The sequence below is a fragment of the Petaurus breviceps genome, unplaced genomic scaffold (assembly GCF_028583685.1).
Source record: "Petaurus breviceps papuanus isolate PSGF00001 unplaced genomic scaffold, PetGlider_PUasm1.0 37, whole genome shotgun sequence".
NCBI lineage: Eukaryota > Metazoa > Chordata > Mammalia > Diprotodontia > Petauridae > Petaurus > Petaurus breviceps.
In genome coordinates this window covers 20687045-20702632 of record NW_027186296.1, presented here as the reverse complement: position 1 = coordinate 20702632, position 15588 = coordinate 20687045, and the positions used below count along the sequence as shown (strand labels likewise).

Genomic DNA, 15588 nt, shown 5'->3' with positions numbered 1-15588 from the left:
ACTTTACACTTCACATGCTTTTGTGCCATGCAAACACTGCCAGAAACACCTTGACTCAGAATTGAGACTTTTGTCTTTAATAAATGGCAAAGTTATCTGTATACCAAAGAATTGCTTTTTTTTGTTTGTTTTTTGATGGGGGAAGGCAAGGTATTTGGGGTTAAGTGATTTGCCCAAGGTTACACAGTTTGTTAAGTCTCTGGGGTTGAATTTGAACTCAGGTCCTCCTGACTTCAGGGCTGGTGCTCTATTCACTGCGCCACCTAGCTGTCCCTAAAGAATTGTTTTAAAATAAATTTCTTTATGATTTATTATCAGCAAATGTTTGATTTTTATATCTATCTTATATACCTATATACCCGGGGTTGTGTAAAAATTTCTCAGGCAAAAAGTGGTTGCAAATGGAAAAAGTTTAAGAAGCACTGACTCAGATAAATACCTAGAGAGCAAGCTTGTCATGTTTGCAGGTGGTGCATAACTCAGAGACTAGCTAGTACATTGGATCTTATGAAGCTAGAATGACGGATTGAAAGCTAAGAGGGATAAATATAAAATTCTATGCTTGGATTCTGTAATGGAAATTTGAAGATCTTCCCTGCTCCTTAACAGACCTGGGGGGTGGGGTGGAGGCAGTGTTTGAAGACCTCCCCTGCTGTGAAGATAAACTCTGCCCCCTAGAGCCCACAGGAAGTTTCCCTGCTTCGAGGATGGACTCTGCCCCCTGATAGGCTGAATATAGTCACACGGAGCCTGGGATGGGAGGAGTTTGCTGAGGAAAAGCAAAGCCCATAGGAAGATTCCCTGGGGGAGGGTGGACTCTGCCCCCTGATAGGCTGAATGTAGTCACATGGAGCTGTGGTGGGAGGAGTTTGCTGAGGAGAAGCAGAGACCTCAGAGAAGCTGACAAAGAGCGAGTCTGACAGTTGCAGTTAGAGGTGGAGGAGTTCATTAAAAAGATAGAGGGTTTTGTGAGTAAATATTGATCTTGTATTGGTTTGTGGGAAGGCTAAAGGATGCTGTGGCTCGCTGCATTATTATGGCCTCTGAATATCTTTGGCTTACTGGTTTTGGCATTCGGTTTTCTGGTCTCTAAATATATCCTTCAGCTTTATCCCTTATCTGGAGAGAGGCATATTTTGCCATTGAACGTCATGTGATAGGTATAGTCGCGGTCTCTATCATGATCGTGGGAGCTGTAAATATTGCATTGGTGCTACAGATTCCAAAATTCAGTCAGTCTAAAGTAAAATTCTACACTTGGGTTCCAAAAGTCAACCTCACCAGTACATGGGCCATCTGTCACATGAAAGATAGATTTGTTTTGCTTTGCGCTTAAAGGTGGGGGTGGGAATAGGAGCAAGGAGTGAAGGTTGCCAGAAGACAAATTTAAGCTTGACGTAAGAAAAAACTTCATATGGATGTAACCGCTGTCCCAGAGCCCATTGGTGTGGGACTCTCTTCTCACTGGTAGAGATGTATGCCCTTCCCTGGGTGAGGGGTGGGGTGGAATCAGTCAAGAGTGAGAGCGCCAGCCTTCTTCAGTCTTCTTTTTCAGCCTTCCGGCATCAGGTCACTTCTGGAACTTCTGACCTTCAAGAGGAAAGATAGAAGATTTCAGGATGCTAGAGAAAGAGACTTGAGGAAGACACGAGGAGCTGGCAGTCTCCATCATGTCCCTATCCCAGATGGCTACTCTAGAGACTTCAGACAGTTTCCTCTTGGGTGAGATCTAGAAATCTCTTTCAGTTGAGCTGAGTTACCTTGCCCTCAATGGGAGAGCGTCTTTGCTCTATATTGTCTGCATATGTTCTCCTATGCATACCTTCTCTGACTTTGGTTTTGCTATGATATGGATAAATGGATTTCTTTGCTATTCACTGTGCCTTCATTGTGGAATTAATATCTGGTGGGAAGGGAATCAAAACATTGAAATAAAGCTTGAGGTTCTCCTTTCCCCCAAAATAACATAGTGATCAGATGTTAAATTTAACCCAAACATACCACTTAGACTAATGACATTTAAGGGAGCAGGTAGGTATGTTTTTAGCCCAGTATCCTGACTCCCTGAGGAGAGCAGAGCAGCCTTCCACCCTAACCTCCCACTTTTCCTCCCACGTGGGGTCCTGTCATTGCACAAATTAGAGCTTTCCAAACATGGAGTGGATTGCCTTTGGCAGTCGTGGTTCCTCCTTTTGGGGGCTGGTGTAGAAGGCCTTCTTTGTGAACTACAGATTGAACTAGATAGCTTCTGATATCCTTTCTAGCTATAAAATTCTATGATCAGTAATCAGTCATTTCCTATATATTTAGATATAGTGAGTGTCTTTTTAAAAAATTTCATTCAGTAATTGTCATGTCTGGTGCCTTTCAAGTCTCTGATTGAAGAAGGTAGTTATGCTTTATAGACATGAGACATGAGGCATGAAAATGGTCTACAAACCTTTTGCCTTTCTTATTTCTTAAACCTGAAGAATATTTGCCAACAAGATTTCCACCATCCTTCCCTTGCCCATCTCACTGAAGTCATTAAATATCAAGGCATATGTTGACTTGGTTTAGAGCAATTTAGCTAAAATTTTTATGGCATTATGTTTATTCTGTATATATTTACATACACTTTTTAAAGTATGGGGTTGAAACCATCTCCCATTTAGGCCTGATAAAGTCTAAGGATGGGATCTAAATTGCTCTATCCCACTTAGCCTTGATACATTTATCAGGCAATAAACAAATCTACCTTGTTCACTAGGTGTGAACAGGACCTAGACACTCTAGGGGCAACAGGAACTTTATTTAGATTAACTGAGGGACTTGGTACCTGCCTTGTCATGGTGGAGGGGAAAGTCTTCAGAGAGATGGGAGTAGATCATTTTACTTGTCACCTGAGGAACCTGTGAATGGGCCAAGAAGCAACAGCTAGAATTGATCATGGAACAATTGATTGGTTTAAGAGTGGAAAAGGAGTATGACAAGGCTGTATTATTTATTTGTTAACTTACATGCAGAGTACATCATGCAAAATTCCAGGCTGTATGAATCAAAAGTGGAATTAAGATTGCTAGGAGAAATAGCAACAGTCTCAGATATACAGATGATACCTCTCTGATGGGAGAAAGTGAAGAGGAATTAAGAAGCTTTTTGATCAGGTGTAGCAGCAAGCACCCCAAGCGTCCTCAGGATGGCTGCCCATACAGGTTCTTGGATCTGCTTTGTTAAAGGAAAGCAACTCAAAATGGGTTAACAAGCTTACTTTAATCAGTCAAACATATATCATTTACCTCTTTCAGGGGAAAAAGGTCAGCACCCCGAACTTCAAAGTATACAGGCAGAAGTATCAAGTATCAAGACAGAAACAGATCAAGTAGACAGCTTTCCAAACTGTCCAACCATTACATCCATACCAAATCAACATCGGGGTTTCAAAGCCGGGGGGGGGGGGGGGGGGGGAGAGGCGCTCTGCACAACGGCTTCCCAGAATCCATATCAAATCACAGAACACTTCTCAAAGTGAGCCCCAAAACAAAGCCTCACATCAGGGCTTATATAGCCTTCTCCTGGATCAGAGAATGTAACAACCTTCTGGACCCACTGGCCAATCAAGAAGTATCTACTGAAAAACAAGCCTCTCACCCCAGGCTCCAGGTGCACTTTAGCCTAGGGGCAGGAAAGATCTTTAAAATTTACATTCCCATTACATCAGGGTGAAAGAGTAGAGTGTAAGATTTTGGCATACTGGTCCCATTACTTCCTGCCAAACAGAGAGAGAAAAAAATGGAAGCAGTGTCAGATTTTATATTCTTGGGTTCAAAGGTCACTTCAGGCAGTGACTGAAACATGACAGCATACCAGGAAACAGAGGCATTACCTTGCCTGCAACGGTACAGATCAGTCAAAACTGTGGTCTTTCCAGTAGCAACGCAAGGCTCTACGAGTTGTACTATAAGGAAAGCTGAGTGCTGCAGAATCAGTGCTCTTGAATTGGGGTGCCAGAGAAGACTTTTGAGAGTCCCTTGGACAGCAAGGAGATCAGATCAGTCAGTACTTAAAAAAAATTAATTCAAGCTATTCACTGGAAGTTCAAATACTGAAACTGAAGCTTAAATACTTTGGCCACATAAAAAGAAGTTGGTACTCATTGGAAAAGATCCTAATGTTGGGAAAGATTGAAAGCAAAAGGAAAAGAGGATGGTAGAGGATGAGTTGAATAGATAGTGTCATGGAAACAATGAACATGAACTTGGACAGACTTGGAGAGATAGTGCAGGATAGAAGGGTCTGTTATACTATGGCCTATGGGATCACAAGGAGTCTGACATGATTGAGCAATAACGACAAGAAGAACTTGCTTATGTTTTCTGGGGCCTTTAGAAAACCATAGAGCAAATTGGAATCAGAGATTTTAATGAGTAGTATATGGCCAGAAAAGAGCTGTTCCGGCTAAGCCAGGGAGAAGGATCTTTTTGGGTGGAGGGGAAATCTCCATCTTGCTCTCCTTTCACCACCTTGATTGGAGGGGAACCATGCAAGCATCAAATGTCATGGGGAAATTCGAACTTCCTACCTTCCTGTCAGCATTCCAGCATCATCAGCACTTTGGCAGCAGTGACCCATAGCAATATCTGCATCAGGAGCCAAAAACAGAAGAGATGCAATATAGAAAAGCAGCTTCCAGGCTCTAAAAGGAGCCCAGCAGAAGCACTGCTTGAGGGGAATGAATTCCCTACAAAGGGGACAAAGGGGAGAAAAGGACTTCTAGCCCCCAAGAGCTATGAGTTAATTGCTCCTTTACTATATGCAGTCTCTAAGCTTGAACCCACTTTCCTTTGGATTCAGTAGGTAGTAGTGGAAGAGTTTGTCATGGACTTTTTTGGAAAGGATTCTTTACATCAACTGATCTTACTATACCACCTTAATAAATAATCCTTTCATAAAAACTGTCTGGCTAAATAACTGTGATAATCATAGGGACAAGCACATTCATGGGAACTCACAACCTATAGCATTAGAAAGACGATCCCAACCACTCAAGGCTACCCATAGAAACATAAAGAGAAATGAAGCCAGCCTTGTTTTGAGGACCCAGTTTGTCAGTATGAATGGAAGTTAGGAGAGTAGGTCCAGAACCTACCTGTACTACATTTAGGAGTTTGTTCCAGATAAATATTGGATCCTTTGCATTTGTAGAAAACCACTAGAGAACCTCTTAACCCAGGATATTTGTTATGGCTTGCATGTTAAAAGTAGGTAGAAAGACATCATACAAGAGATATGTGACCAGAAAATGAAATGAACTGGCCATGTGTCAAGGGCCAAGAATAAAATGGATATTCAACCTAAAAACAGAATTTCACATCATAAAAAAATTAGAGAAAAATGGAAGGAGTTGTATTTTGTAACTATTAGTAAGGGTAGCATTTTTAACCAATCAGGAATAGAAATGATCATAAAAGATAAATGGTGGCATGAAATGGAAAAGCTTTTGCACAGAAAGGTTAAGGTAGGTGGGATAAGAAAGGAAATTATAGATTAAGAAAATTGTGCATCACATTTCTCTGATAGGAATATCTGAGATATATAGGGTATTTACATAAACATACAAGACCAAGAGTCATTCCCTAGGCAAAGAGATATGAACAGCTTTCAAAAGAATTGCAAACTATTAACTACCACATGAAAGACTGCTTCAAATGACTAATAATAAGAGAAATGAACACTAAAGCAATACTAAGATTTTACCTCATACCTAGTGAATTAGCAAATATGACAAAAGATGGAAATTGTGTTGGAAGGGCCACAGAGAGGAGCACTAATACCTCTCTGACTCATGTTCCAACTCCTCCACAAGATCATATACATCCCATTTCTCAGAATAGTTATAGCCCTTGTAGTATTCAGTGTGATAAGAACAAGTAGGCAAATGGAACGATTTGATAGACTTTTGTCCAAGATTTTAAGGACTTGGGAGAATAGATCCAGGAAAACAAGGTTAGTTCATTTACAGAAAAAGCCTCTCAGGATACAGTCACTACACTAAGTTTTTGTCCTTGAATAAATATGTAAAATAGTAATGTCTTTCTTCTTCTTCTTTTTTTTTTTTTTAGTTTTCTTTGCTTTTTATTATTTTGGAGGGGCAATTGGGGTTAAGTGACTTGCCCAAGGTCACACGGCCAACAAACGTTAAAGTGTCTGAAGCCGGATCTGAACTCAGGTCCTCCTGACTCCAGGGCCCGGGAGCTACTCACTGTGCCACCTAGCCACACCTCCTCCTTTCTTCTTTCTTCCAATATAATGTAAAGAAAAACTTAAAGCTTTGAAGAGTGATTTGGGCTTCCTCAGAAGTTAGTATATTCCCCTTTATGGTGGATTTCAAGCAAAGGCTGGAAGATCACCTATGTGGTATGAGTCATAAAAATAGATGGTATTTTTTTGTTTGGTTTTCTTTCATTCATTCCACATACATTTACTGAACCTTCCCTCTAAATATTTAGGGATGTATAAGTAGGGTTAGGTGAATAGAAAAATGAATAAAGACACCTTTCATTTATATAGCACTTTACAATATACAAAGCACTTTTGTGTTAATTGTATGGAAGTTCCATGGTAGCCCTTTGGACTCTGAATCCAGCAATGCTTTTTAAGGAAGTCATGTGGTACAATAGGGAAAAAAAGGCAATGACTCTGGAGTCGGCCTGGAATGGTCTTCCTCTAGACCTCCCTGGTTTCCTTTAATTCCCAACTAAAATCCCACCTTCTATAGGAAGCTTCTCTAACTCCTCTTAATTCCTGTGCCTTCCCTCTATTAATTATTTCCTTTATATTATATATAATTATATTAACTTGCATCTAGCTTGCTCTGTATATATTTACATGTTGTCTCCCCCATTAGATTGTAAGCTCTTTGAGGGCAGGGATTGTCTTTTTCCTCTTTTTTTGTATGGCTAGTGCTTAGCATAGTGCCTGGTACATATAAGGCACTTAATGGATGTTTATTGAATTGAACCTAGATGCCAATTCTGTCTCTACTGCTTACTACCTGTTTAAGCTTGGACAAATCAGTTAACCTCTCTGGGGTTCATCTGTAAAATGAGGAGCTTAGACTCCATGCCCTCTGAGGTTCCTTGCAACTCTAGAGCTAGATCTTATTGGGATATGATCTTATTGAGATAGGACAGAAAATTACATTTAAACCTCCCCCCACACCCCCACTTGTCATTTTCATTTTACAGATAAGAAAACTGAGGCTCAGTGAAAGAAATTGGCACAAATTTACCCAGCTAGCAAGTGACAGGATTAGAAAGCACCCAGGTGTTCTGATCTTAGTCCAATGCTCTTTCCACCAAAGCATTCCTGCCCTTGAGTAGCAATAAGTACAATTAACATACAATTTCACATTTTGTTATAACAAATGCAAAGACAAGCCTTTACTTTCATATGGGCGTTTTATTTGGGGAAAAAAGAAGAAATAACATGAAATGATATATACAAAGATCATCCAGACACACTTGGACTTTTGTTTAATTTTTAAAAGACATGTTAGTGACCCCAAGTTTTCTTCAAGTTTTTATTTGGAACAAATAAATACAATATTAAACCTTTGATAGCAGAGAGAGTTTCACCAAGTATTTCATATTCTGTTTAGTATTGGGCCTGGTTAATGCCCTAAGGGGTCATAAAAATCGTGCACCTTTTTTAATCAATTAGAATCTTTTCAGGATAATTCACTTTATGGATCTGCTATTTTACTAGCATGGGCACTTTCTCCATGTCTTTTGTGTGGTTCTTTTGTCTTTTCATAAACCCTCCACAGATTGACCTAATGATTTATTTTTTACATCATACATTTGCTCTCTAACCTTTGTTCAACTTCACAACTAATGGAAAAATGGACTTTAAATCTTCAATAACAGAACTCAGTTGTTTATGTAAGATGGGGCAATCATAAATGAAAAGGAAAGTGAGACTCCGTGGATTTTCCAAGAGTGAGCTAGCCCAATAATAATACAATCACACACTGCTGCTTATATAACCTCAGACAGTTCATTCACCACAGTACCATTTCCTTTGTTCTGGTCAAAAATATAATACAGGTTCACATTGCCATATATCACAAAGCATCCAAACGGATTATACTGTTATAGAGCAGCATGCATATATTGGTGGGTTAAGTTGCTTTATGTTTATTTCTCTTGATCTGATGAAACAATTGAAATACAACTGAAGGCTTGATTAAAAATAATTCCAGGAATATTGTTACAGACTTTAAAGAAACTCTAACTGAAGGAAATAATAATTTGAAGTTAGAATAAACATATTTTTAAAATTAAAGATTGTCACTGCAATATTTGGTTCTAAAACAAAGATTCCTTATAAGTATGTTTCATACACATCCCATTTTTACTGTATAGTTTATCTAGGCTTCTTCATTATTCCTTGCCCATCATCCCATAACCCCAACTAGCAAATATGTGCTCAGGACTTGTAAAATAATTGATATGAAAAAGAGTTTACATTAATTGTAATGGCAGATTGTTCCTTTTACATATTTTCAAATCTTTTCATATTGCCATACTATCTCCTAATTTGAAGGAGAAAATATTATTTTTTCCATCCACATGATTTCCTCCTGGGAAGTATACTTGTTAGAAATCCCTTCAAAGACTTGGTAAAAGCCACAGAAAAGGGTTAAAAAGATCTTTTTTTTACCGAAAGAATGTCTCTTGTCTGCTTTTTATATTTTGTCCTCTTATCATACTTTCAGAAACTCTACTAAGAGGAAAATGATGCTGTATTGGCAGATCAGGTCCTCCTGGGTTCTCTTCTATCCAAAGAAGCAAAGCAAGTAATTGAAAATAATCAAATAAGAGCTGGAAAGAATTATAATTTGATTTTAATTCATTTGACAGGTAAGGGAAACTGAGACCCAGGCAAAGGGGTAGTAAATGACAAGACTAGGGTTAGAACTTATGCTTCCTTAATTGTTAACCCTCTCTATATAGTAACAAACATTTCTACTAGGAAAGGAATAAGAGAACCTATGCAAATAAATATGGTAGTGAGGAAGATAGATTTGTTACAAAAATATAATGCATCTTAACACTAAATACCATACTGCCTTGCATTTGAATAGCATTATTTTTAAAGCATTTTCACATTATCTCATTTTGTGCTAAAATATCTACTTAAAAGGGATAAGGGGAATTGTGTGAATAAATAGGGTAATTAGGAAATTAGTTATCTTCAAAATCACCATGTCAGCTAGGTAGTTTATGCATTATTATTTTCATTTTGTAAGTATGGAAAGAGAAGGTAATCTTTGCATTATTTTATATTTTGGGTTATCCATGCCACTGCTCCTCCTCCATCAGTATGAATAGTTAATTGGATATGCTGTTACTAGCCAGCATGAAATCTTCATCCTTTTATTATTGACTGCACTGATGATTTGAACCCCAACTCAGAACTACCTTTCTTTTCTGACTTGTAAATAACCATTTACTTTCCCACCTCTTCCACAGAATGGCTCTTTGTATATATAGGGCTTTGGGAATAAAGGTTTCTGGTGGTCATAGAATACTATCACCACCAGTGCTTCACTGCTGGTGATAACGAGGTGGCTGCTATGATAGGGGAAAACCTAATCTGACATGAATGGGTACATTTTTCCCTTTTAGCACCAGAGCTAGCACCTGTGACGAGGCTGCTGGGTAAGGAGAACTCTCTTGGAGCTTGCTACCGTAACAAAAGGAGGGTAACCGCCACATTACAACTGCCTCCTGTTTTCTGCTTCTCTCTCCCCCTCATGCCCTTTCTGTTCACTCCCCAACCCCTGGCCCAGGACCCAAATTCCCGTTGTAGCCGTCTTCTTCCTTCATTCTAGGCAGATTGATTTTAATACCATATGGGAAACAAAACCAGGTCAAGGATAGAAAAAAGGAAGAAATGGAAGAAGAAACTATCTCCTTACCCCATTCACCCCTAGAAACCAACCATACTTGGGAGGAGTAGGCAGGGCTAATAGGAGGCTCTTTCTACGTGGGTTTTCTCCCATAACCCTATCCAAAGTGACACAAGTAATTATTTTCAAAAAAAATGAAACATATCATTGTGTACATGTCTTAAAAGACTTCTTGCCCTTGAAAAATAATGGGATCTACTTATAGGCTTAATATAAAATGAGTTAAATTTACTAATTTCAATTTCCCAAACAAAATCCTGGTCTTAGATAACCTTATCCTTGTCTGCCTATCCTTACTTTATTTACCATCAAAGACTGAAAACTGTGGAGATGAGGAAGAGGCCCAGCAGGTTACAGAATAAGAGATCAGAGTTGGGAGGGGCCTCAGAGATCATCTAGTTCACTCCTTGCTTATATCACAAATTCCATCTACACCCCCTAGGACTGAACATTCAGTTCTCACTTTGAGACCTACCGTGAGGGGGAATTCACTGTGGCAGCCGACTCCATTTTTGAACAGCTTTAATTACTGGAAAATGTTTCCTTATGTAATTGAAATCAGCTTCCCTTGTAAATTCCCACCCACAGAAAAGTCTGTGATCAGGAGCCAAGAGTCTAATTCTTCTTCCACATGACAATCTTTCAGATATCTGAACCTAGCAACCTTGCTAGGTAGGCCCTCTTTCCTCCACCTTCCATGTTTTCTTTTCCAGGCTTAAATGTTCCCAGTTCCTTTAAATAAACCATACCAAGGTCTCCTCTAGTCTCACTATTCAGGTCATCCAACCCTGGATGAAGGGTCAACCACTCTCGATAAGCAGTCTTTGGGATCAAAACGAAAATGATGGTGGGAAGTTTCAGGTGTTTTCCCTTTTCCCCCAATACCAATGAGTGAAAGTGGGAAAGAGGAGCCTTTTGCATATCTTTGAATAAGAGGTTTCCCAGGAAAGATTTGTGCTTGGGATCGGGTTACAAATCTAAAGTTTACTGTTCTTAGTCCCTCTTTTACTGATGGTGCAATAATAGCTGTTTGTACAGCAGGCAGGAAATAGCTCAGTAGGGAGTGGAGCTGAGCTGCTATTAGTTTTGCCATTAGGCAATTAGCCTTCAGTTCCTCCTCCTTCCCCTCAAATACCCCCAATCACTTTTCTAAATATCCAAACCACAAAATAAACAGATCCATGGTTAAAGAAGAAGGAAAAGAATGGGGGGGGGGTCGGGGGAGAATGGCAAATACCTTTCTTCCTCCTGCGAGTAGATTCAAAACATGTCTTTATAGACTTGCCAGTTCACTAGCAGGAGACCTATCTCCTACTAAAAATATGATTCCTATGTTCCCTTATCAAGTTTTGCTAAGCTTCCCTTGGTAATGCCACACCATTGTTTTTCCACTTCTGGCATCTTATGAGCATAGGTGTTTTAATTTTATTCTATTTTATTTTTTTAGGAGGAAGTAATTGGAATATTTGAGGCAGGAAGGAATATGGGGAATTGAAGGATAATAATGGTGGCTTTATGGCAGAAGAATAGTTTTTTGACCTTCCCTTTTCCAGGACCTATATAATTATAGAAGAAGGAGAGGAAACTAATAGGCTTTGGATATGCAATCAGACTTCAGAAATTCTACAGAATTTTGATTATTCTCTTCTGTTTTATTGTTGTTGTGTAATGGCTGGCATAGTTATTACTGTGTTTCTTTGCCATGTTCAACTTTTTTATTTATTGGTTATTGGTATTTTTAATGATGTTTTTCTAGATAAAGATCATTTAATTGTGTCCTGAGTTGTTTTTGCTATAGAGTATGAAAAGGAGAGAGGAAGTCTGAGGATAATTGACTATACAGAATTCAACTAGCTTAAGCACCCCACTTTCAGTCTGATAACTGAAGGATTTTCTGGGGACTCAGAACTTTTATGAATTTTACGAATAATCTGTATTTTTAACCTTTTGACCTTTGCAGAGAAAAGAAAGTCATTTGGTACTGGGACCCTTATTGTAAGCTAAAACCCTCATGAACTAATTGAGGGGTTGTTCTGAACAAAGGGCCTTTGGTCTTTTTCCATCACAACACCTACACTTCTCCCCACCCTCTGCTCCCCTACACATAGGAGAGAAGGAAGAGGGAGTAGAGTTAAGGATCTCAAGTGAAGGTCACAGTCTGAGCCGGCTCCAAAGGGTGGAGACAGGTGTGGTCAGGAAGAATCAGTTCTATTTACACTTCCAATTCAGGACAGGGGGAGAATACTCCTTAGAGAATTCTCCTCTATAGCAACACCCACTGGGTATCAAGTATATATCTAAATTTTTACTACAATAAATCCAAAGAAGATATATTAAGCACCCATTGCACGATGGTGGGAGCAATGCAGAGTGTAGGTAAGGCACAATCCCTTCCCTCAGTCTGGTGGATCTAAAATGTTTGCAACAAGTCCCCTGTTCACATTTTCTCTACCCCTACAACCAAAAGACCCACAAAGAAATGCAAAGGTTCTCTCACAACTAAATTGCAAGTTACTTAAGGGTGGTACTGTGTATTTCCCCCAGTGCCTAGCACATAGTAAATTCTGTCTATCTGAATTTTTTATAAGATCATCGAGCAAAATGCATTATGTGTGATGCACTGATTATATAGCTTGTTTCACTTCTGGCTAGGGAATAATTGTGTCTTCCTCAATTCTTCACTGGTGGAAAGTTTATCTGAGGTGAAGAATGTTTTCAAATTTTTTTTGTTTGTTTTGTTTCATTTTTTTTTTGCATGAGGGTAGAACAAGGGGGTCAGCATATATACTGAATAATAATAATAACTGACTTGGATACAATGTTTTTAAGGTTTGCAAAATACTTTACACACATTATCTCATTTGAGCCTCACACAACCCTGTAAAGTTAATCCTTGCATTAACACCATTCTTTTACAGATAAGGAAATTGAGGCTCAGAGAGGTATTTGGACTTGCCTAAGTTCATACAACTAGTAAGTATCTTGAGACTGGATCTATACTTACATCTTTCTTACCCCAAGCCTAGTACTCTAGCCCATTAAGCCCCTCTGCCTTTATTTTTAGTTTAAAGATGGTGGTAGGCTTAGATATTTGTTTAGTTTGCCTCTGTGTTGTGATATTTGATGGCTGGTGAAAAGTAGAGGCTGCTGGCTTCATATAAATGATTCTACAAAAGAACTGGTCCTATGGTGATTTCTGGAATGGAGGTGGGTTTTTTCTACAAGGTCCCTAGGGACCTTGTGATATCCTGCAAAGCTGGAAAGAGAACATCAGGGTGATTATGGAAGTCCCACTAATCTGGGGCACATAGCTAAATTTCATTTCATGCTAGAGTTAACATTTTTTTTTAAACCTTAAAGAGCTTAAATGCAACTGTCTCATTTAACAGATGAAAGTGTCTATAGATTTCAGCATATATACTGACCATAACCCTAATTTTGAGCTGTTTTGAAGACCCAGATGTAGGTAAGGATAACATAAGACATAGTGATTAGAAATACTTCATTTTTAAAAGACTGTGTACTAAATGTTGATCTAGTATTCTACAAATTAAAAGCTGTAACACAACATATCTGTATTTTCTCATTAACTTATTTTAATGCTACTGAGAAAAATTGTGTCTACATGGCCAAGATAATTGGTCATAGAATTTAAATTATGAATTTGGTCTCTGTGTGTGCTACCTGGTAATACTAGCAAGGCCCAAGCTTAATTAGGGGTTAAGGAAAAATCAGGAAGGAAGAAAGGAAGAAGAAAATGGAAGTTAGGGAGAAAATAGAAGAAATGGGAAACAGGAAAGAAAAGAAGAAAAAAGAAATACGCACAGAAAGGAGTCGCAGAATACTGTGGATGCCACTCAGTGGCACCAATGCCCAAGGCTGCCTACCCTTGTCGCTATAGCATGCTTTTCTTTCATTCACTAATGAATAATTAGGTTAAAAACATCATGAAGATGAAATATCCAGTTAAGTCACTTGTATTCTCATAGGCTATGTCTGCACTATGGGAAACATCTGGATGACAAGTGAAAAATCCAGTCTGTACTGGTATGCTCCTAAATAGCAGGACCTTCAGTAATGGGGAGACAAAACAGTCATACAGAACTGATGTCATTTTTTTTCACTTTTCATTCTGTTGTTTTGGCACTATGTAGACAAAGCCACAGAGGTTTATAATTAGTCCAAACAGTGCATCTCAAAAGTGCAGTTCAAAGAAAATCTCGATGAGCAGTAGTATGGTGAATTTAAAAGGAATGCAGAGCTCCAAAAAGCTTTTACCTTTTGTTAAAATGTTAAAAACTATGTTTGAAAAATGCTAAAACAGCCTTTCACATCATTATCATTGGTCAATAGTAAGAAACAATTTATGCTGGACAAGTAGTGAAGGGAGCTTTAGTTAATTTCACTACCTGTTGATCTCTTGGCTGGTAAATAATATATTTGTGGGCTGGTAAATATAGTTGTTTTCCTAAGGCTGTTAAAGGTAAAGTGATATGGAGGTGGCTAGGTGGCGCAGTGAACAGAGCACTGGCCCTGGAGTCAGGAGGACCTGAGTTCAAATTTGACCTCAGACACTTGACGCAAAAAACTAGCAGTGTGACTTTGGGCAAGTCACTTAACCCCAACTACCCTCCAAAATGCAAAAAGAAAAAAAAAAGGTAAAGTGATAATCCTCCATATGTGATGATGATACTACTGGCCCACCATAGGTAGGGCATGCTCTTTCAATAATTTTCCAGTCCCACGGAATCCATCCATACTCTCACCCAATGCAGGGTTGGCAATACTGGCACATTTCTTTTGTTATGTCAGCAGAATGTCTCTGTAACAATTAGCCTAACTCAAAGCAGTATATGTAAACAGAGCTAGGGCTTGGTTAAAAACAACTATACCTAAAAACATACCTTATGTACTAAAATCCTCTTTGTGGTTAAAAATGAACTTCTGTGGGAAGTAAAAACACAAGTTGGTTACACTGAATAAATTGAGCAAGAAATTCCTATATGAAGGCAGTTAATGTCATTCCTGGTGGTTGCCACTCAACTAAAGTCTATATCAATCCACTGTTCACTGTGCATGCCAGAATCACACATGATGAAAATAAAAATATGTGCACATTATTTATCAAATTGAAATAATGTCACACATACATGCACAAACAAAATAAAGTTAGTGGTGTGAATAAAGAGGGAGCAATTAACGGAAATGAATGACCTTTGCAAAAATGGTCTCGCTGGGGCAAGAGTTTAAGGTTGTGATCTTAACAGCTAGCTGCCTTAGGCAGAGCAGCACTTCTCCGATGGCTGGGTTATCGCCGGTCACCTTCTACTCGTTTCTTGCGAACTAGGCCAAAGAGAAAATAAATGAAAAATAAATTCAAGGAGAATAAATTTACTATTGGCAAAGCATTTCAGACTTTAAGTATTCACACACAAAAAAAATAGGAGTCCTATACGATATCCTACACACATTTAGACCATAGTGATCAGAATTCTCAATTGTCGGGGCGGCCAGGTAGCACAGCAAGTAAGAGCACCAGCTCCAGTGTTGAGAAGACCTGGAGATCGAATCCCGGGCTCAGACACTTAGTACCCACCCAGAAACACCTGGCCGTGTAACCTTGAGCAAGTTAC

General features: G+C 38.9%; 1 protein-coding gene across 1 annotated transcript in view; it reads right to left on the bottom strand.

Moving 5' to 3' along the window:
• Nucleotides 1–7422: 7422 nt before the first annotated feature.
• Nucleotides 7423–15588, bottom strand: part of TMOD2 (tropomodulin 2) — a 58525-nt gene continuing 50359 nt past the window's right edge. The window contains exon 10 of the mRNA XM_069098058.1: nt 7423–15298. Within this exon, the coding sequence (XP_068954159.1) occupies nt 15264–15298 (35 nt within the window). The 3' untranslated portion in view covers nt 7423–15263. The remainder of the gene's footprint in view (nt 15299–15588) is intronic.